This window comes from Delphinus delphis, chromosome 5 (genome assembly GCF_949987515.2).
Source record: "Delphinus delphis chromosome 5, mDelDel1.2, whole genome shotgun sequence".
Taxonomy (NCBI): Eukaryota; Metazoa; Chordata; class Mammalia; order Artiodactyla; family Delphinidae; genus Delphinus; species Delphinus delphis.
In genome coordinates, this window is record NC_082687.1 from 49,989,070 (window position 1) to 50,013,122 (window position 24,053).

General features: G+C 35.8%; 1 protein-coding gene across 1 annotated transcript; it reads right to left on the reverse strand.

Moving 5' to 3' along the window:
• Positions 1–5,039: 5,039 nt before the first annotated feature.
• Positions 5,040–10,903, reverse strand: NPFFR2 (neuropeptide FF receptor 2). Its single transcript, XM_060011715.1, is given in 7 exon segments — positions 5,040–5,071; positions 5,074–5,133; positions 5,489–5,775; positions 5,777–6,049; positions 6,051–6,212; positions 7,791–7,890; positions 10,576–10,903. Coding segments are annotated over 7 exon segments (1,242 nt in total).
• Between the last annotated feature and the right edge of the window lie 13,150 nt (positions 10,904–24,053).

Consider the following 24,053-nt stretch of genomic DNA (forward strand, 5'->3'; position numbering starts at 1 on the left):
CCATACCTTGATTCAGTCATTCGTCACAACACCTGTAATGCAAATGTCACTATCAAAATTGATCTATACATGAGACAACTGAAGCTCAGAGAGGTCACCTGTCTAAGTGTATGGGCATTTAGTACACAGAATCTGAATTCTGGTCCTTTGACTCCAAAGTCTGACTCCTTTTAAAATAATAGTCGGTATAATAATTGTAAAAAGGTTATGAATTTGGGAATAAAAACAACTTAAATGTGCAATGTCATTTGCTATTTTGGATATTATTTTTAAATTATCTTAATATTTACTTTACTTTTACATTGTGTGTTACTTCACCATTTAGTTATTCGGCAGCACAATTTCATTAATTTCCCACAGTCTTTGAAGATGTATACTTGACAACTCTCTGTTTACATGGAAAGATCTTTAGAAGAAATAGGTGTAGCTTTCTTCTTTTTGTAATGAGGTAAATACTCTTTTGCAAAAAGTACTGCTTGGAAAAGAAAGATAGCTAGAAATATAAAAGAAAGCAATGAAGTAGAAGAAAGTCATGATGCATGTTATATTTATTTTCTGGCACATAAGGCTCAATGAAAGATCAAGTTTTTATATTGTTGTTTGTCTTTAATGACCATTGTCCAAGTGGCCAATTTAGAACAGTCATCTTTAACCTCTGAGTTTTATCTAAGTAGTACTAAGCCTCTAAAAAATTGGTAGTAGGCATTAATCTGATATGAACTGTGTTTCCTCTTGATAAATGGAAGAGTACTAGGTATAGTTCTAATCTATTTATGTATGGTATTGCATTAAATTTTCAAATGATTTTATTATTATGTCCATTTTACAGTTGAGGAAACTGAAGTATTGAGAATTTCAGAAATCGATGTCTAGATGGCAGACCCAAGATGCAACCCCAGACAATCTGAATCCTGAATAAATATTTTAATTGCTTCCCTATGTTAATACTTAATATTTCTAAGCTTCAGCTTTTGTGTCTGTCTGAAAAGGTGAATATTGGTGACACTCACTTCATAGTATATAAGGATTCAATGAGATGATTCCTGTAGAACAGTGCCTGCCACATAATAAATACTCGTTAAATGCTGACATGGGTTAGAATATGGCTCCATGAGTCACTTTGTTATGCAACTCTGGACAATTTCCTTTACTTCTGTGAGGTCAATTCCTCATCTGTAAAATTGCTACTATATGGTAATAAGGTCCCCATTAAACTGGACCACTAACATCAGGTGCAAAGTTAACATCTATATCCTTAAGCCAATGTATTTTTGAATTCCATCATAGTGGCTTAACCTTTACCCTCATATCTATGCATATACATATACATAGTCACACATCAAATAGAGTAAATGTTTGAAACATGTCTGATGGTCAGAGATTAATATCCTGAATTAGGGAGCACTTTTACAGATTGCTGAGAAGGAAAATCATGTAACCTAACTGACAAGATAGCAAAGGACATGAAGAGGGAATTGACTAAGAAGGAAATGCAAATGAACATGATGGGGTTCAGAGGAGGTCATTCCAGAACGTGCCACTTTGGCATGTGGTTATTTCAAGCTGAACGTGATTAAGGCCTGACAGACTCAAGAAGAGCTTTTTATCTGTCCCTTAACTGTCTAAAAGAATTTAGATAGGGAGCCTGTACCAGGAAGAGAGCTATTACCAAACATATTTTTTTACATAAGAAAGACTTTGTATGGCATGACAAACATTTGTGTAATAAATATTTGCTCTTCCCATTTTCCTGTGAATAGTCTTCCTCTCCTTTGAAGTCTCAACCCCTACCCCCCTTCTCCTTAGCTCAGGATGACATATAAGCCGCAATTGCCTGACTGTCCAGGAGCCTCTCATGTCTTTGTGGGGCTCCCGTACATATGTAATTAAATTTGTTTTTCTCCTGTTACTCTGTCTTATGTCAATTTAATTATTAGGTCAGCCAAAGAACCAAGAAGAGAAGGGAAATGTTTTCCTCCCCTACATATACAAGTGAAGATAAGTGAATACAAATGAATCAAACTGAATAAAGATTAATTTAACGTCCAGCTGCATAACAATGAAATGAAATTAAACATGGGGATACACGTTCTATCTTACTAAACTAGCAAGAAAAATTTGTTTTATAGAGTATGCAATATTTGAGAGTGTGTGAGTGAGCAAACACTGCTAAGGGAAGTATAAAATATTAAAACCTGTTTAAGAAATACTTGACAATGTGTATTAAAACATTAACAAATGTACATGCATTTTAGTCATGCAATTATGTTTTTTATGAGTCTATTCTAAGATAATTATAAATATGCCCAGTATTATACAAGGTATATATAACTGCATCATTTTATAGATTTAAGAAGTAGCTTATATTTTCAGCCACAAAGAAGAACTTTAATAAATTAAGGAATGGTATTAACATGAGTAAAATATTTGAAGAATATTAAACAACATGGAAATGTGTTCTTGATACACAAATGAATAAAGTTATAAATGAATAAAAACTTACAAAGTACATGCCCCAGAATCCTAACTTTGCTAAAGAAAGCATGTACACCTGCCCCAAGATGACAGAAAGAATGGTTATCACTAGGTGACCAGATAAATCGTTTTATTTCATCTGCTTTTCTAAATCATCCAGTGTTTCCATTATATTCTGAATTCTTTTCAATATCTAAAAATAAAATATAACAATCATAAATAAATTAGAATGCAAATTATTACTGGAAAATATTTGCAACTACTTAATTAATTGGTTCAATAAATATTTATTGTGCATCCATTATGTGCCAAACACTTGCTCAGGCAATGGAGATACAGTGATACACAAGACAACATTCCTGCCCTTATAGTGTTTACCTTCTGGTAGGGCATATGGATAGTAAACAAGTAAATAAATGAGTTCTGAACATAATTACAGATAATGACAATTGCTATGAAGGAATAAACAAAGCTCAGGGGAGTTTTAGTTTGAGTCCTAAAGGATGAGAGAGCCAGCCTGTGGAGGCCAATGGGAAGAACATTTCTGGCAGGAAGAAAACAGGTGCAAACCCAGAAGCAGCAAAGAACTTGGCAAAGATAGAGGAGCATACAGGCAGGCAGTGTAAATGATGAGAGTTGGGTTTGAGATGAGGTTAAGAGGTGGACGGGGGCAGAAAAGTAAAGGTGTATAAGTCTTGGTAAGGAGTTTGTTTTCTTTTCCTAAGTTGAAAAGAAATGATTAATGGCTTTTAAGCAGAGAAGTGACATTATTTTTATGTTTTTTAAAAAGATCATTCTGCCTGTTATTGATGGCTGATACAAAAAATGCATAGCAATAAATAAAAGACAAAAACAACAAAAATACAATGGGAAAATGGCCTAAGAATGGGAAGAGGAATAAATACAAATTACTAAGAGACCGAACAATGTTCAGCTGCACTAGTAATCAAAACAACAAATTTAAATGATTTTTCACAATTAAGTAGCAAAGTTGAAGAAAGAAATTTAATGTGGTAATGATACTGTGAGGTAGGCAACAACAAAATAATCATTCTTAAATAATCACTCTTGGCATGGCAAAGACATACATACAAGATGCTGATCTAAGTTTTGTTTAGAATAAGTGTTTTCACTGTTTTTTTTTTCCTTAAAGAGGAATTACATGTAATTTTTGTACTATTCTGTACTTCATGAAAACTCTAAAAGTATCAGGTGTTGTTTTTATAATACCTGTTTTTATATTCTATAATGTAATTTTTATTAGTTTTATAATCAGAAAAATGGTCATTGAGGAAGTCCCAAATAAGTTCTTCATAACACATAGACCCTATGCTGTAGTGGAAATAATGAAATTTGAAAAAGGTTTTGGAAATATGTAACACATACATATTCAAATATCATATAGCATAAACCAATTGAAAACTGAACAATTATTTTCTCAAAGGCCTATAAAGTTGAAAAGCTTTTAGCCTGAACCATGTTAATGATTGGAAAAACATGATAGGTCCAGGCCCAGAGATTTATTTTTATTTGCCAAACTATTTGTTATTTTATAATTTCCAATTTTCTAAGGACTATCTCATCCTAGAATAAAAGCTAGCATTTACAACTATTGTCACTACATAATCGTAACCTAGCAGAATCCAGGGGTTCACCATTCTCTTTTTAATAGTAGTATTAACTTGCTATCCAGTAGGACTTCTGTGCCTAACATTTTGTGCCCAGTAGGAGATCTGGGATAATCAGTCTTGCTTTGTTCAGACTTTATGGGAGTCTTATGATGATTGTTGAACATCTCTGATTAAGCCCTTTAGAAGAGAGCTGCCATCCTTCTGCCACCTGCTGCATTATTAGAAGCTTTGTTTCTTTATGTCAGAGATTCTGTTAGAAAGGAGGTCAAGTTGGGATCCTGAATCACCTCTGCAAGAAACATGGGTTCAGCTAGGGCTTAAATTCATTTGTGAAAACATTAAAAAGCCAACAATAACTCCTATGGAACAATGTTATGACTTTACCAACTTCGTACTCTTTGAAAGGAAAAAAAATCAACTTTTACTTACAAAGAAATACAGTGTCCCTTTATTTGCTATTGCAGTTCTTATTTCTAAGAAAGCTAAGTACATTTTAAAAGCACAAACAGATAAATAGTTCTGTAGTCTAAAATTTCCAATTCAAAAGCAAAGGGAGAATTCATAAAATGTGCTCTCATGCAAAGAACTGCCCATTTATCACCATTTGAAGAAAATGTATATGTGTGTATGTGTGTTGCATACATATATATACACATAAAACACATGCTTGATTCATACACAAATAGCTAAGTGGGAAAAGATCAGGCTTTGAAAACTGGTCCTAGAAAATTGATTTATCCAGGCAAATTTGTATATGGGTCTCTGTATGTATTTTAAATACAGTAAAATTGATTACAAACAGAAGTTCATTTTGTTTACTATTTTCCAGAGAGAGCTTCTAACATTCTTAAGAAGAACTGAAGTACAGAGCCATAAAAAGCAACAGTATTTCACCATATCACAGTAGAGTTAAAATCATCACACCAGCTCCTTTTACATCTCATTGCTATCGGTAAGTTCAGATTCTTGATCATTAATTCCTGTATGGGTTTTTCAGCACTTTTCCTACAAAGCACAATATCCTCATGTGTGTGTGTGTTTTTTTTAATAAATTTATTTATTTTATTTATTTATTTTTGGCTGCCTTGAGTCTTCGTTGCTGTGCACAGGCTTTTCTCTAGTTGTGTTGAGTGGAGTGTAATCTTCGTTGCTGTGTGCGGGCTTCTCGTTGCGATGGCTTCTCTTGCTGTGGAGCACGGGCTCTAGGTGCGCAGGCTTCAGTAGTTGTGGCTCGTGGGCTCTAGAGCAAGGGATCAGTAGCTGTGGCTCATGGGTTTAGTTGCTCCGCGGCATGTGGGATCTTCCCGGACCAGGACTCGAACCCGTGTCCCCTGCCTTGGCAGGTGGATTCTTAACCACTATGCCACCAGGAAAGCCCTCATGTGGGTTTTTAATTGTAGATTCCTGAGCTGACAGATGAGATATGTTGATGACCACGTTGTTTTTAGCTCTTAGGGTGTAGGCTTCCTTGGGCTTTTCTCTTTTTTGGCAGAGATGGAGACGAAAAGCATCTTGGAAACCACGGCGAAAATTCTCATTGAAGAAACCATAAATGATGGGGTTGATGCTGCTGTTGCCAAAGGCCAGCCAGTGTGCCAAAGGGTAGATGTAGGTGTTGATGACCCGCAGTTCATTCAGAGACAGGTCAACGTAGTGTGAGAGCATCATGAGTCCACAGAGGCAGCCAGGAGAGAATGAAAGGCAGGGCCACAGTCAGGAGCATCTTAATGACCTTCTGCTTCTTCCTGGTCACCACGTGCCACTGTTCCTGGTTCTGTTTGCCTGAGTGGGGCACTGTTGTCTTGGAGAGTGTAATTCCAATCCTTCCATACATGATGACAATGAGGGACAGGGGAGCCAGGTAGATGTTAGCAAACAGCACAGTGGTATAGATCTTCCTCATTTCCCGATTTGGCCAGTCTTCCCGGCACCAGTAGACTGGGCTGGGAGTTGAGTCTCACTCGGTAATATTTTTCTTCCTGTACGTGTAACATTATTGCAGATGGGGACATAATGGCGATGGCCAGGATCCAGATGATCGTAATGATGACAAATGCTGTCTTGATAGTGAGCTTTGGTTTCAAAGGGTAGAAGACACACTGGAACCTGTAATTAAAGGCAAATATCAGTGAAGAACTGCCTCATAACTTCTGACCAAGTCATTAATTAAATTTATTTCAGTAATTACGGTCTTCCATACATATTCCCCCTCAAATATAGAAAGTTACCATTAGTAGGGAGGCGTGCATTACCAGTTTCTGTAATTAATATATGAGATAAATTTCAACTCAAAAAATTAATGAGTGGAGTATATCAGACACTATTAATAATCAAAGTACTACTGTAACTAGTCAACATTGAGCATGAGCATTTAATATTCTGTTCCAGGCTCCTTTCCGTTGGTTTGCATGGATTGCCTCTGTAAGCTTTCTTATTTAAAACATGGGGAAAAGGCTTAGAAAAGGTAAAAAATCTTGCCCATAATTACACATGATTTTTACACATGTATTTTGGCTCCAGAGCCCGTATTCTTAAATGTCCCTCCATGCCCTTCTGTGGTCCCCTCACACATGATCTGTGTGCTTGGCCATGCAACTTGCTTTGGCCAGTTAGTTGAACATTAGCAAGCATGGCATAAGCAAAAGCGTGAGTGATTTCAGCTACAAGGCACAGAGTAGGAGAACCACAAAGAGGCACCCAGCCAATCCACAGAGTTGTGACAAATATTAAAAGCATTACTGTTTTAAGCCACTAAGTGTTTTGGTGGTTTGTTTCACAGCTATGAATCTGATGAGAGTTCCCATGATGAGTTCTGTTTATGCACCTTCCCAGTGTTCTGTGTCCTCTGTTGAGCATGACAATGATCAGTATGTAGAGTAAGCCTGATTCATTTTACTGCTATTTTGTTATTGTGATTCTTAATTTTGTTATTACTGATATTCATTATAAGATAATCATACTATCATATAACTGTATAACATTTTATATTTTTCAAAGTACTATCATCTATTGAATCTTCTTTGATTTTTGTGATGACTCTATAAAATTGAAAATTAATACTTTCCAGATCTGCAGGTAAGGAAACTTAGAGCTTTTAAGTGGCCCATCAGCAACTCCAAACAAATTTATCTTATCTTTATATAATGACTAGTTATCTTGAGCTTTGACTGCTCCACTGTCCTTCACTGACGGTGTAAGCTCTTCTGTCTTAAATTCCAAGTTTTCATCTAGTCTTCTAATCAGTGAATTCTCCCACTTACTCACCCTTAAATTATGGGTAACTTCAAAGGTGCAATTCTAGGTATTTTGCTCTTTTTGTAAACCAGCTATTGAAACTTCAAATATTAGTTTTTCATTTATTCATTCTACAAATAGCCTATGATATCTTGTTAATAGCAGCCCAAACTAAAACATGCATCATCCCTAATTATTTAATCTTAAAATATGGAAACTTCAGTAGTTTTATTTTATTACTGAACCCTTAGTGTGTGTGTATATAATATATATATATATATATATATATATATATATATATGTAAGTCTTGCTCTTAAAGGGGTACATATTATGGCTACAATTTTAAGCAGATATACCCAAATTTAGTAGATTATACATTTTTCACTGGTTAGGTGGATTAGTTGCAGATATGCCCAATTTTCTGGATTCAGAGTTTGGTGCTGACCTACCTATCTACTGCTATTGCAGCTAAAATAAAGACTGAAGCTGCAACGGATATTCCCTGGACCAAGCCACTGATCTTGCACATTGTACTTCCAAAAGGCCATCCTGAAAGGGAAATGGGACAGTTAGTCTTTGGAAAGATCATATACATATTTTTTAATTTCACTGAAATTATGAAGAGAAAGACATGAAATTAGACAGAGGCAACTGTTTCCTAAATGATATTCAGGGAACAATCAATGTTTCCCATTATTTTCATTAATACATTCAGATCTCTGTTTTTCAGTATACTAATAAGGTCAAAACTTACACAGTAGTTTTAACATTCTATACACTGTAATAAATGTTTTGCATCTCTTAACATATCTAATCCCCACAAGAGGCTTCTGAAGGCTTTATTATTCTCCTCATGATATAGAATATGTAACAAACACACAAATTTCACATACCTTGCCACACAGCTAGTTAGAAGCATATTAAGGATTTAAACCCTAGCAGTATGGTTCCAGTGTCCAAACCATTAACCCTTATGCAATAATGCCCTTTAAATGAATAAAACAGGAAGAATATTTTTTCTCTAATTTGGAAATGTATTCCATAAATTATGAGGAATCAGGCGTCACATGTATAACAAATAAAGTTAATATTATATATAATCTAATGACATGATTTACCTCAGAGGTACTTTGTTATGGAGTGAATGTGTTCCCTCCCAAATTCATATATTGAAGCCTTAACCTCCAATGTGATGGTATTTGAAGGTGTGGCCTTTGGGAAGTAATCAGATGTAGATGAGGCCATGGGGATTATGCCACGTGATGGGATTAGTGCCCTTATAAGAAGAAGGAGAGAGCGTGAGACCTCTCCCCATGTGCATGCACTGAGTAAAGGCCATGTGAACACACAGCAATCTACCAATCAGAAAAAGGACCCTCACCAAGAACCCGACCATGCTGGCACCCTCATCTCAGACTCCTAGCCTCTAGAACTGTGAAATTAAATGTCTGTTGTTTAAGCCACCCAGTCTATGGTATTTTGTTATAACAGCCTAAACTGACTACGACATACTTGGAGAATAAAGAGCACTTTACACAAACAAAAGTAGTCTGTTTGAATAACTTCCTAACTGAACTCCAGTTACTAGAATGTCTATAAAAGAAATTGGTAAAATTATTATATTTGATATTTAATATCAATCAAATCAAATTTAGAGTTTGATATTCTATACGCACCTCTGCTATTACAGGAAAGTAACACTATTCTTCCATTAGCAAATATTCTAGTTTCCCAAGAGATGAATGTTACATAGTGCTCAGATTTTTTTAATTTATCTTTTAAAAAATATCCTATAGCTTATTTAAAAAATACTCTTATCTAATTAAAGCTATTCCCAGTAACCTCAATAAGCCAAGCATACTTAAAAAATCATTCTCTCGTCTATCCAGACCATCTTAAAATTGGTGCTTGAATGGCTTCATGCCACAGTGATGCAGGAGGATAGACTGAAAGTACATATACACTCTGCACGTGCTCCTAGTGCTGGTAGAGAGACCCACTCAGCTCCAGAATGCAGCTGCCAGACTTCTAATCCCTATGGCTGTAGATTAGAGAATTTCCTTCTGGGGCAAGTGATCCTTCCAAGAACACTGACATATTTTCACTGGCAGATTCTGATAGCTGTGGATTTCCCAATGAATGACCCAGACTAGTGAAGCCGAGAGTGAGCCTAACCTCAAACCCCAGTCCTGCAGAGGTTCAAAGCAGCCACATAGTACCTCACTCTGAAATACAAGCAGCTAAATAGTAGTTGACTATTAGGGAAACCTCAACCATAAAAGAAAGAAACTGAAACAAATAGGAAGAATGAAACAGGAGAAAACTAATCTGAATCAGGTAGACAAAAAATTAAGAAACAAAGAAAATTACTACTCATAACCTCAGAGATAAAATACATTTTGTCCATGAAAAGTATGTGCATGATAGTACAAGGAACACAAAGAATATAAAACTAGCTCAAAGGATTTAAAATGTGATAACAGAAATGACTGTTGACTTTATGTGTTAATACAACAGATATTTATTAAGCAGGTACTATGCACCGAAACTGTACTGGGAGGTATAGATACACTGTTCCTGTACTTCCAGAGTGTATAACATAGTGCTAAAGAAGTGGTAGTACGGGCCCAGAAGTACTCTAGGGTAATACCCGAACCATGACTTATGTTGCACATGTAAATTACCACTATATGAATGAAACTACTGCTTTGTGAGAAATTCTTGCTTCTGTTACTCCATCTTCCATCAAAAACTGTTGGAAATCTCTCAGCCAACCACAAGAGGGCTTAAATATCTATTTATATTAGATTGAAGACATTGCATCAGTTGAAACCACATGTTCTTTGAACTTTACAGCCCATAATATTCTTAATATTTTTACTATATATATGTGCCCTGAACTGTTAAGCAAATTCAAAGTCTTCAGTAAGAAGTGTCACCATTCACTGATGACCTTCAGTGAACACTCTATAAAAATAACAGCTTCCACACCTCATCTCTGTCACTTGTTCTATTTTTCTCCATAATTCTTTTTATTCTCTGACTACTTATATAGATATTTGTTTGTTGTTTTTATCCTCCTTTAGCACGTAGACCCCATGAGAACAGCTACTTGGAGCAGTTCTTAGAACTCCATAAATATTTGTGAATGAATGGATGACGCTGTGATGGCTTCAGGGATATGGGACAAATATTTTCTCATAGTATGTTTGAGCTGCATGCAAATCAACATACCTGCTATAATATTGTCCAGCAGCGTGATAGACATACAGAATATGCCAACTAGTAAATCACTTATGGCCAGGTTCAAGGTGAAGAAATTAGTGACTGTGTGCATATGTGTGTTCCTCGTTACAATAAAGCAAACCACTGTATTTCCCACCATGCATAGGAAGAAGGTCAGAAAGTAGGAAATAATGAAAATCGCTGCCACTTGAGGCTGGTGAAGATAGTAGTTCACATAGGTGATATTGCTATCCGCGTACAGATCATGCTTTGTGTCACTGACACTCCAAATGGGATGCCAGTTTTCCGATGGGTTTGAGTCCCAGTTTTCACTCATGATGGACCTGAACAAAGAAGAGGCAGAAAAGAAAAACATGATTAGAAACCAGGAGAACTTAAGTTTAAGAGAGTTTAAGAGAGATGCTTTTAAAATGCTACGGAATTTTTTTTTTATTGGAGCATACTTGCTTTACAATGTTGTGTTACATCTGCTGTACAATGAAGTGTATCAGCGATATGTATATATATTGATGGGCCTTCTATAATAATCCATAAATTTTGCATAAAAATGAGTTATAAATAAGGCATTCAAATTATTAGGATTTTAATCAAGAGCACTTGAAAATTCCACTTTGTGCCACAAGTAACAATTATATTGTATTTCCTTGATATACTCTATATTATTCACTTCTTTGCTATACCTTCTATCCACTTGTGAAGTTTCAAGGGAAACACTCCAAAACTCCTCTTCCTCCTGCCTTCAGATATCATAACCTGTCAAAACCTACTTGTTCTGCTAACTAACATTATAACTCACTTGCCATGAGCTTTCCTGATATTTGAACGAGATTAAGTATCTACATCTTCAGAAATTCCATTGAAATAAGCTTCTTGTATTTTCCTTGTTCTGCTTTGACTCAGTTAATTGGATATTCTTTTTTTTTTTTAACATCTTTATTGGGGTATAATTGCTTTACAATGGTGTGTTAGTTTCTGCTTTATAACAAAGTGAATCAGTTATACATATACATATGTTCCCATATGTCTTCCCTCTTGCGTCTCCCTCCCTCCCACCCTCCCTATCCCACCCCTCCAGGCTGTCACAAAGCACCGAGCCAATATCCCTGTGCCATGCGGCTGCTTCCCACTAGCTATCTACCTTACTACGTTTGTTAGTGTGTATATGTCCATGACTCTCTCTCGCCCTGTCACAGCTCACCCTTCCCCCTCCCCATAACCTCAAGTCCGTTCTCTAGTAGTTCTGCGTCTTTATTCCTGCCTTATCCCTAGGTTCTTCATGACATTTTTTTTTCTTAAATTCCATATATATGTGTTAGCATACGGTATTTGTCTTTTTCTTTCTGACTTACTTCACTCTGTATGACAGACTCTAGGTCTATCCACCTCATTACAAATAGCTCAATTTCGTTTCTTTTTATGGCTGAGTAATATTCCATTGTATATATGTGCCACATCTTCTTTATTGGATATTCTTTTTATACACTTCTGTATGTTGACATAGCCACAAAACTGTTAATTTCTTAAAATAGGTCTGGGTTCCTTATCTTGGTTTCACATAGCATAATTCAATTCACATAATATGTGTTCAATAAATATTTATTTAAAATGTATCAATCTTAAGAAAGACATTTCAATCAATGCGTGTCAGAGGTCCCCAAGAACACTCCCAGGTTTGGTGGTTTATTAGAAGGACTCACAGGACTCAGCATATAGTATATTCACTGCTAATATTTATTATAGCAAAGGGATCCAAAGCAAAATCAGCAAATAAAAAGGCACATGGAGTAAAATCTGCAAGAAACAAGGCACAGGCTTCCAAGAGTCCTCTCTCAGTGGACATGCTTAATTCCTCCAGCAACAAGTTTGAGTTTGACAACATGTGTGAAAAGGTTTTTAATTAGAGAGTGGTCATATAGGCAACTTCTTTTTAGTATATATCAAAATTCCAGACTCCCAGATGGAAAGTAAGCGTGCAGCATGAACTATGTGGCGTACAAACAAACTAGGCACAGTGAGCCACTCTACCATTTAAGGAAACTTTATATCAGTATAGGCAACTGTTTAGAATTTAAGTTCCCAGACTCTAACCCGGAGCCCAGCTTGCAAGCAGGCCTTTCTAAAGACCACAGTCTCAGGCGTACCTGTTAACTCTTTTTTGCATGCCCTGTAAATTGGACAGAAGTTTGGTTATACGTGTCCTTAAATGAAAATCAATTTGACAGTGGAGTAAACAAGTTTGTTACTAATATAAAATAACTCAAAGAGGATCATTTTTCTCCAACAGTTCCCATTATTTTGCCATTTAATTTCTTCCCTTTCCTCAAATTTTTAAAATTCATCTTTGCTTTTCTGTATTTCATATTCCTAAGGTGAAATAAAAACAAGAAGTGAAAAGCAAAGTGAGCAAGGAATGAGGTGAGGGCTTGGAGAAGAGAAAAAGAAAGGAATTTGAGTAGAACCAGATGTAGGCTGCTATACAAAGTCAAGCTGAGAATGTCTTTGGGGTCTAGAGACACACTGAGAATACCTACCAGTTTGAGAAAAATCATTTCAGTCAAAGTCTCCAAAAGAGAAGCCTTCACACAAATATTTAAAGATATTTGTACCTAAGACAAGGAAGCACTTTAAATACAAATGAGAAAGGTATGAGAAAAATGTAGGTAGCTTAGAGTTACTAATAAAAACCATCTGTCTGTGGATTCAGTTAGAGCTGGCAAGCCTATGGGTAGAATATATCATAAGACGTAATGCTTTATATTTGCACATTCTTTTTTCTTGTACCTGGCCGAAAGCAACCATGTGTGTCCAAAGCAGATATGCATCCATGGTATATCTGTTGCGATAAGAGTGTTAGGAGGGTTAAGATGGAATCTTCTGGTGTATTAAATTAAACTCCATGTCAGCCATTTGAAAGAGAAGTGTCTCTTTTCTTCCAATAGATTTTTGAGAAACTAAAATCGTATTTTGTTTTGGGAGTCAACATGGGTTTCACTATTCCTATTATTGGCTTGCTAACTATGTTTGGCAAGACAGCATGCAAAATGCAATACAGAGTCAAACAAAGAATCTGTCGTATTTAAGTGTTATTTCCTCCTGACATGCAATTATAAAACTTTTGTACATGAGGTCATAGTGTTGGCCATTAGATTGACCTATAATAATGTGACTTTGGGGACAACATCATCACCCATAGTATTACTATAGTGAGGCAGAGAAAAGTCAGGTCCTGACTGATCCTAGGGAAACTCACTTATCTCAGTGTAATGCATCAAAGACAACTGCTCTTTGCTGTTCATACATCTGGCATCTTTCTCACTGGGCACTTAAAAGTTCCATACAGTTGATTAAAAAGTTTAAAATAAAATGTACCCCTCGTTGAACACCTTTAAAACCAAAATTATTTAAAGTGTACTCTGTGAATCATATTCATTCCTAGATGAAATAATATAAGGAATAAGAAAATTGAGTATACCAGTTTTAGGAAGGCAAATTTACACTCTACCCATACTGATGATTCAGTAGTTTTCTAATATTTCATTGAAAATGTGTGATGTCCTTTTAATAACAGAAAGTCTGAATTTTACAAGTTAGTATTTACATGTTAAGTAACTAAATTGTAAACATAAGCCATTTTACCATGAATTAGTCTTATATTCTTTATTTCTACATGGGAAAATATGTGATAAATAAAATACTTGTTTGTGAGATTTCTTTACCATTCATTCATCTTCAACTCTGGAGAGAAAACAGATATAATAGGACAAACTTCATGAGCTCCATTTAGAGCCCCAAGTTACCACAACTTATTCAAACTCCTAGCTATAGGAAGAGACTCTAGGACTTCAAGAAGAGAAGTCAGGGGAAGAAGTTATTCAAAATTTTTTTCTTCCTGTAATTGTACTTGCCAAAACACTAACAGTAGATTACTCTGGGAGATGGAATGGTTGGATATTATCATTTTCTTTTTTTTTTTTGCCTATATATTTCTCAACTTTTTCCTGTTTCCAGATTTTTTTTTAATAGTCTGGAAAAAATGCTTCCATATTATTCTCTGAATTCAACTATACAGAATAAAACCAGATGACATAGCTTAAGCTCTTCTTATAAGTTCAAAATAGTAATAGGTCATATACTGGCTAGAAATGATATTATTTTACCCCAAATAGTTGTATCTTCCAAATTTCAATTAGGAAAGAATCCATAAAGACTCTAATTTATTAGGTTTAAATATACTGTCTCACACATATCATAGAAAGAATTGGTCATCTGAAAGAACAGTCTATATTCTTTATGCTTGTATCAAAGACTCATTAAAGGGACCAAGTTGGCAATTGTCATCAAGCATTGGCTACTTAGACTGTCAGACACACCAAAGCCAACTATGGCCAGCACTCTTCATTTTTGTCATCCTTCTCTCTTTGGGCTTTCTCCTATTGCCTCTATTATTATTTACTGTATTCGTCATGTTTTCCTTTTAATTTCCGTGTATTTATACAAGGAAGGACTTAAGGACAGGAAGGTGGCAGTATTTACTTCTATCTATGTTGGATTTTCTAATCTAAACTCTGATGATTATCATTAAAAGGTATTACAGTTATTAAGTAACTAAGTTAATAATTCTGAACTGAGTAGACTAAATGCAAGCAGTTATGACAACTTAGATTGCTAAAATAACTGAAGAGGAGAGACAGAGAAAACAGCAAGAACAAAAATGTTGTAAACACACATGCTCAAACTAGGGGTAAGTCAATGGCAATAACTACAAGACATACAGTAATACCACCCAATATTTCAATTTTCAAAGCACTTTCAAATATATCACCCTAGGACACCAGAATCATGGAAGCATAAAATGTCCCTCCTTTTTCCACCCCCTTTTAACAACTAAAATTTGGCATCCATTCATGAACAAAAGTGCCTCTGCGGGAGCTGTGGGATCCAGCACCAAATGCCAAGGGATTCCGGAGGAGTCTCGCCCCCCTGTGCAGTGCTTAATAGGCAGACAGACTTCATACGGGGCTTTGGAAGCAGCAGGAGCCCATGAACTGGCTCCAGCTCTTCTGAGCCACAGTCTGGGAAAACGTGCATACTGATGATATGGGAAGACACCACAGAAGGGAGAGCTTTTGTAGAAGTCCAGGCTGAGGAGAGATTCCAGCACTCCTTTGGATCAAAAAGAGTTTGGAAGCATCAGAGAGGGTAAGAGGAGCTTTGCCAGCATCACCCTCCCATCTGGTGCTGATTAATAGCCAATATTGGGAGAGAACCCTTGAACTTCTTTTCTCTGGAGAAAGAAGATTGGATTCTCATTAATCCATATTGTTAAAAAAAAAAGACACATTGCCCTGAGTGATACTGTAAGTTTCACTAATGTACGGTGTGTCAAATGTTACATAAATCTCTGTCACAGCTAAATGGTGTAATAGAGTGTTTGTAAGTTCAGTGATATAATTAAATGAAAATCAGATGTATGTAAATGATGCTCCCCGAGATAAAGAAATGCTTTACAAAGCTGAGTTGAAACCTCTGATTGATATAAAACGTGTTAAACTGGATTTTCCAGAGGAGAAAGTGAAGTTGACTTTAGAAACATTGCACATTCAATTAACTGTCTCCATTAAATCATATCAGAAGGTTCAAATAACTGTGCACAACTGAAGGTATCAGTAATCGAAATGGCAAAAGGATATCAGAAGAGCTTGAAAGAGTTATGGTCACTGTGAACATGCTTTATTCCTACTCCTCATTGGGTATTTCAAATCTTGGTGGTCATCAAGGTATTAGAAACATTATTCTTTGTTTAAAATATTAAAAAATGTAGTCAGACAAATAATAATAACGTTAGAATTTTGTGGCCAAGAAATAGTAACTGAGGTCAGAGAGTGAACTGATTGAAGGTGTTGAAGAAGCTGGCTGGTAATCCACTTTCTCCCAAACCATTGGGAGAAAGCCCCCAGAGAAAGAAAAGAAGGCTGATGATTCAGACTAATGTTCTTCTGGATGCAATAATAGGACATCCAGGTATAGTAATGCTATTTTCTAAGATGATGGCCTTTGAAGAGGTATGACTCCCTAGAAAATGTCATGTAAGCTGAGATATAAAATGGAGATATTTCATGGACTGAACACTCACTCTGCTGTGATAGGTGATAACACAAAACCTAACTTAGAGACCTCATCTTTTACTCTGGGCCAGAGAGTGAGCATCTAATGCAGGAAGAGGGGTCCTAAAGAGCCACCTTCAGTGTCCCAGACCTTCTTTGATTAGTCCCTTTAATTGTTTTATATCTTTGAAATTATTAGTAAGTCATGAAAATGAGTAAGATCTCTGATTTCAAGAAAAGTAATTCAGGTTTTAGCTATAAAATACAATATGCACAGAGAATTGAATAAACTTTCAGGACCTTCCATCTAGAAATGTGCAGTCTAATATTTCAGTCTGTCTCCTACCGGCATTTACACTATTTTTACATAAATGTCCTGGGGAGAATGATAATATTATTTTTAAGGAGGTAACACCTTCTGGGGTGAGAACTGTTTCACTTAGAAAAATACTTGGAGGAGTTCTCTTCGTGTGAGAAGGCGACTGTCCCAATAAAACCTTACCCTCTAGGTCATAATGACATTGAGTAGAATACCCCAAGATAGAGTTAAGTACTTTATTATCCTTAAATTTTTTATTACCTTAGGTACTTTATTACCTTTGAGTATTTTGATATCACCTCTGTGCTGGGAACTATGCTAATTGCTTTATGTGTGTCATTTAATCTTTCCAGTATGAGGTAGCTACTAACTATATCTCCATTTAATATATAAGGAAAGTAAGACTTTCTTAACTAAAAAGTTAAGTAACCTGACCCAGGTTCCACAGCTAATAACTGGAAAAGTTGGGAAGCATATAGAGAGAGTCTCCTAAAAGTAGAGGGTCAGCAACATAGCTGAGGGGGTGAACCACTTGAGAGTTGGAAACTGACCAGAAAAAGGTTCAGTGAGATGAATATGACCAAGGAACTTCTAGAATCTATCATGTCTAATATTTAATTTTAAACTAACTTTTGTACTACTCCCTGCCTACAACCCCAAATTGTCAGTGAGTCTATTAAGTATAACTGCCTTTGCGGGAGACATTTTTCAATTATCAAGGGAAATGTTCTAATGTTTGGGTTAGTGTAGGGCAGAGAGAAAAGAGAAGATATAAAGGAAAAGATAGGAACAGGATTGCTTCATATATATCCAGAGAAATCCTGGAGATACTGGGAGGGGTGACAGGTGGATTCTGGATCTCCAAAGCACATGGGATGGAGACAATTTTATTTGAATATAACAGCTACATTGAACAAGCATAACTTGTGAGATGCAATGTAAAAGCAACTGTATTTGTTTTCCGCTGACCCTTTAATTTTATTATTTGAGGCTAATTTCGCCATTGCCCCTGGGTAAAATTTGGAAGAAGTCTTAATACTTTCTAATCATTTTCTGATGATAAAAAGCAGCATAGTTCTTAATATAGCCAGACAAGTATAATAAACAAACTTTTAAATTTCCACCAAGGATGCCTCCTTGTCTGCTCTCTTTGCTGACCTGCTCTAGCATATCTCCACCTCCATCTTGTCAATCTCAGTTTCCATCCTTGAGAGTTGTAGGTGGACAAGTTTAGGGAGATGGAAAGGAGCAGGAAAAGTCTCACTTTTCTTTCTAGGGTTGCCATGAGGTGTTCCTTGGACTGGACCAAGTTTTAAAGCTGACCCTTACTTCTGTGGGCACTTTCTTGGGCTCTTCAGAGACACAAACTATTGCCATGGATCTCTCATCGATAGTTCTCTTCATGTGAGGAAATTCATCTCTGGTGGCTGCTGGCTCTTTTCTCAGCCTCGAGAAATCCTACAGTTCACCCTGCTGTAGAGCATCAGAGTGAACCATGGTTCAGGTGTGTCAATCACCTCAGCCCACAGTTAACACTTATGCATCTTTTGTCCAGAAAGACTCTAGAAGTGAAAGCTGGCCAATGCCACCAACTCTGTCATTCCACCATCAGTAAAACAACCAGCCAGCCAGGCCCTGGCACTTTGGATCTAGTCTCCAGTGTAAGGCAGACTCAAGTCTGCTGTCTTCTCTGAAACATTAGGTGCATCTGTTAAACTCTCTGTGTGTCTCCTTTAGTCCCTTTTCTAAGCATGAATTGAGGGGCAAGCAACCCCACTCATCCATCCTGCAAGTAGATGACTCAACACACCTCAACAAACCTCTCTCCCTATCCTCTTCTGATATCAAATTCTGGGCCTACTTATCTCCTCAACCTGAGAATAAATGTTTCTCCTGATCCTCCTTTACAAGTCTGCATGGTGGTCCCATATAATCATCTTGGGATTTTTGGCTGAAACTAAAACCGGAACAGTTCCATTTTAACATTCTGTTATGTAATTATCAGAAGGATAAAGCCCAAAGGCCTGAGGATTTGCGAATATCCTAGCAAGTGGCACTCATGTTACTTAAAAGTTTCAAAATTGGAATTGTATTAAAAAGATATATTTGTATTCTTTTTTATATATAGGAAAGTTAAAAGAATAAATCCTGAGTTCTCATTACAAGAAGTTTTTTCTTTCTTTTTGTTGTATCTTTATGAGATGATGGAGGTTAACTAAATCTACTATGGGAATTATTTCACAAGATATATAAATCAAACCATCATATTGTACACTGTAAGCCTGATATGGTGATATATGTCAGTTATTTTCCAATAAAACTAGGGGGATAAAAGGATACACTGTATTTGAAATTCCAATTGGTCCTAGACATCCCAGCCCACTTTATTCCACTCCCAGCTATATATGCTTTGGGGTTGATGAGGTTTCCATCTTGGATGATTTGAGTGGAAAGTGAGCACAGGAGTATTTAAACTAGGTAGTTTACCACTCTTCAGAAGTGTATTAAAACCTTTTACATTTTCAACCACGGATTTCACCGTATATCGTTTTACAACTGGAACCATGTAAAACCTGAAACTAAGTAAATGTACTCAAAGACTTGTACTCTTGACCCAGTTAATAAATGTAAAAACCATTAAAAAAAAAAGCCTTGTAAGCCTTTATGAAAAAGAGATAGCTGTACTATGGGTATCCTGGAAGCTTCAAGAAATTGAGATCCTCCTACTTATTATGAAACAGGGTCCCATGCCTGAAAAAGATGGGGAAAAAAAAAGCCAAAAGTAACAGACTTATCATCAAAAGGAGCCTAGGACTGATGGGGCACAGTAAGAGCTTTTGTTCTTATGGTAGCTTGTCTCCTTCCTGTGTAGGAATGTGTTACCATCCACAGAAATGGAGAGAATTAAATGCAGCTGAAGGCTCAGGTGGCTGAAGCAGAGATCCAGCTGAGCAGAAACGAGACTTTGCTATTTACTCCATCGTAGTTTTTACCATTCCAAGACCTCTTCATTGCCAGGGAGCCACAGTTAGACTGTTCATTAAATATTCCACCAACAGTGCCAATCCTCAAAAACATTATCACCTTTTGAGATTACTGCTATTTTTCTTAGAACACATGATCAGATCAACATTTGCTATTTAGGGTAGCTTTTGATTGGGTCTGCTTTAACTTCTCATATTAAATGAGATGTGTTTCTTGAATGACTTCTGATAAGATTCATTTGGAAAGTTTATTTTTTTCTGATGAAGACAAATCAACACAAATTATTAATGGGTGATATTTTCTATTAGTACAGTTTAGAAATGGCATGGCACTATAACTTAGTGTCTCTTTGTATTAAAGTCAAGGCTTCATAGGATTTCTCTTTTACTGTAAACAATTCTTAGATTTTAAATTAGTAATTGAGGAGCTCAATGAAATGGTCTTTTTAATTTTCAAAATAGTCGAGAAGGCTCCCTAAACAGTTTTTTGAATCACATTATAGAACTGGCTCTCAAAACAAGGCAACTCTTAACAAATCCTTTGTGTTTGCATCTTCTAAGTTGGTCTCAGCCTATAATCTCTCCTTGTTCATCCATCCTGTATATTAAGTTGTAATTATAGTAATATAGTTTAGTAATTTCCTAAAATAGTATATTTTTTGTGTTTTCCTACTCTTCAGCATTCTTCAAAGGCTTCTCACTCCTACCAAGTGAAGTCCAAACTCATTAATCTGACATTCAAGTTCCTTCACAAACTAAACCTAATGGATCTCATCACCCTTATCGTCAATTCTCAATACTCAGGTTATTCCACTAGTAGAACTAAAGGACTCAAATAGCTAAGGAGAATGAACCCATACCCATTAAATTTGTGGGAGTAGCTTAAACACTTAACAAATGACTTATAAGTTTTCACTTCACAATATATCTGAATTTTTCAAAAACAAACATCATACTTTCAATTAGTTACTCCTGTAAAAATGTAATATTTCAGGAAAGTATGCTGCATGTCTTGTGGCTTTGTGGAACTCCTGGCTAGCAGCCTTACTCATGAGTATCCCAGTTGGAGAATATATGTGCAGTTCTCCTCAAGAGGAACATTCCACTCCAGCTAACTTTTTTTCCACACATTGTTCCTTGAGGGTGTCTTAGAGTTTTCCACTTCTTTGCCTTTGTACATGTTTTTACCCATTTTTTAATCTTTACCCAGGGACATGTCCCTTTTGCTCTGTCTTCTTTAAACTCACAGCATAAATCTTATCTCATCTAGGAAATTTTCATTGACTAACCTAGTGTGAAATAGATATTCTTCCCCCAAATCCCTAAATCACTCTAATTTTATGCCATGTATTTGATTTTTGTAAGTCCTTGACTATCATGATATCTCTTATATCATATTGTATATAAGCTGTTTAAATATCTTACTTATGTATAGCCTTGTTTAAATATCTTATGTACCTATATCCAGTTCCTCTAATTTAAGTGTTATTGCCTGAGGGAAAAATGTATTGTAAATATCTGTCTCCCCTGAGGACCTACTCTATTCTCCTCTAGTCCTTTTTACAGATTGGATATTTAACATAAATATGTTTATTTTGACTTTATCTTTGGAATCTTAGATTTCATGGGACTAAGTATATCTTTATCAAGAATTAATGTACAGAAGTCAGTGAACTGCATGGTATGTGAATTATCTCAATAAATTTGTTAAAATGAAGTAATGTGCAGAACAAAGAGATTTTTGTGACAAAGTATTTATTTAATTTTTCTTAATGGAACTTTATTATTTAATGTATAGATAAGTGGAAATAGAACAGATATTTCTTTTTCCTCTAAAGAAAACTAGCTCTTAAAAACTGTTTTCAAGTAATTATATTTTAGCAACTGGATACTGTCATTGACAAGAAAATGGAATCATTTATCTCAATATGAAGTTATGAAAAGGGAAAATGCATAGAAAGATACTTCTCAGACCTCTGAGTTCTGCCTAGATTGTTGAAAATAACAGCCCTAAAGTAAACCATCTTCTTGCCAGTAGTTTTCTAACAACACTTAGGAAATTTCTGAAGTCTACATGTCCCATTCTTTGCTCTTTGATGTGTTCAGTTACAGCATAACTACCTTTTTGTTCAGATGCCATATTTTATTACACTTGTCAAACAAATTCAAGAAATTATATTAATAGGAAACCTCCTTTCCACAAGTCAGTATCGTAATAATGATATGCAAAGGAAAAAAAAAAACAAGCAAACCTTCCTATCCTATCTGAGCTTAAAGATAACAAACAAATCGGGAAAAAATTGATACTGTTACTATTATTATTGTTTTTGTAATATTACTATTATCATTGTTATCATTATCATTATTATAGAGATAGGAATTTTCTAATAGCTAGAATTTTATTGAGTCACATATTAGCTTCTTTACATTTATTATTTCAGTTAATCATCCCAGCAACTCTGAAATCCATGTATATTATCCCTATTTCATAAACGAAAAGACTGAAAATTCAAAAGATTAAGTAACTTATTCATCATCATACAGAAAATAAGCAACAAAGCCAAAATTTGAATTCGTTTGAATGCAAAGTCTATACAGTTTTATTATCAATTCTTAAGTTACGGACTTAGTTCTTGAGTTACTGATTCATCTTAATTTGAAGTAACCAATTTCCTCACTTGTAAAATATGAATATTTTATGGATAATTAAAAACTATTAATTTTTGAAGCACAGAATATTGAATATTGAAAATACATTATCTGAGCAGCAGTAGAATGATCAAATATTAAGTTCGATATCAAATTTATATACTGTGGAAATGAATAAAGGAAAAGCCCCATTCAAAATGGAATCGGAAAGCCCTGAAGGAAGAGTGCTCACACATGTACCACACATGCACCACTCGTACCACCTGTGGTAGCATACTTTACATACCCCAGCAGGAAGAATCTTACTTTATATACCCCAGCAGGAAGAAGGAAGATTTTCTCGATGCTTAGCAACAACCCAGCCAATGAGAAACTGCTGCAACTCAACCAATGAGAAGCCGCCACAACCCCGAATTCTTGCTCTCCTCCAGTGAACTTTCATGCAAAATACCCCTCCCAAGTTCCTCCTTCCCTCTACAAAAGAACGCTCTCCTGTTCTGTGCTCCAGACTTGCCTATGGTTAGCCAGAGTTTGTCCCAAGTTGCAATTCCTCTACTATTCCTGAATAAAGTCGATTTTGCTGGCTAAACCACTTAACCTTTTTATTATAAAGGTTGACAATATCAAGTATGGAATTAGAATTTAAACATAAATAACCTAAAATTATTTTTAGGGATCAAAATATTTCAGAATTTCTGAAGGAGATTCAGACGTCAGGTCTGTGTTAAGACTACTAACATTTATTTACATGTGCAGGCATGTGGAGTGAAATGGTGAAATGGGGCATCTGGTTCCTTCTTATCCCAGATTCTGGCTCTCATTAAATTATCTGTTCCTTTTTGCCTTCTTGGCCTCTCCCCTCTAAATTTTCAAAGTACACTTATGTTAGACTATTTGATCTGGGATGATGTTGGGGAATTGCAGCAGAGCCAGAAATGGAAACAACCTTAAATTGAATGTTAGATAGCATTTTCCTTAAATTCCCCAGCCGTACCTACCATAATAAAAGGTTTTGCTGGGGAAATTTATTTTAACCTCAACTGGTGGGAACTTCTCTTACCCTCCCCATTCATTCCCTTCAATTTTCTCTCTTCCAGGAATCCTAGCCATCTGCTTCCAGAAAGCAAACAAATGCCCTTTTATCCTCAGTCTAGGGAAAAATCTCAAAGTTTTGTTATTCAGAAAGTTAATTTATTTCTCTGACTTTTCTAGATCCTTTACAGGGGTTTCACCTGTCACAACTGAATAAAGATTACCTAAATAAGAGAATAATTTACTAATGCTTAAATCCAAGCAACCTAAATAACCAGCAAAATTTCAAGTTTTGGTTTGCTTTTCCTAGATTATATTTTTAGCCAAGTCTGTCTGCTCCTGCAACAATCTCTATAAGTAGAAAGTAGTAGAAAATCA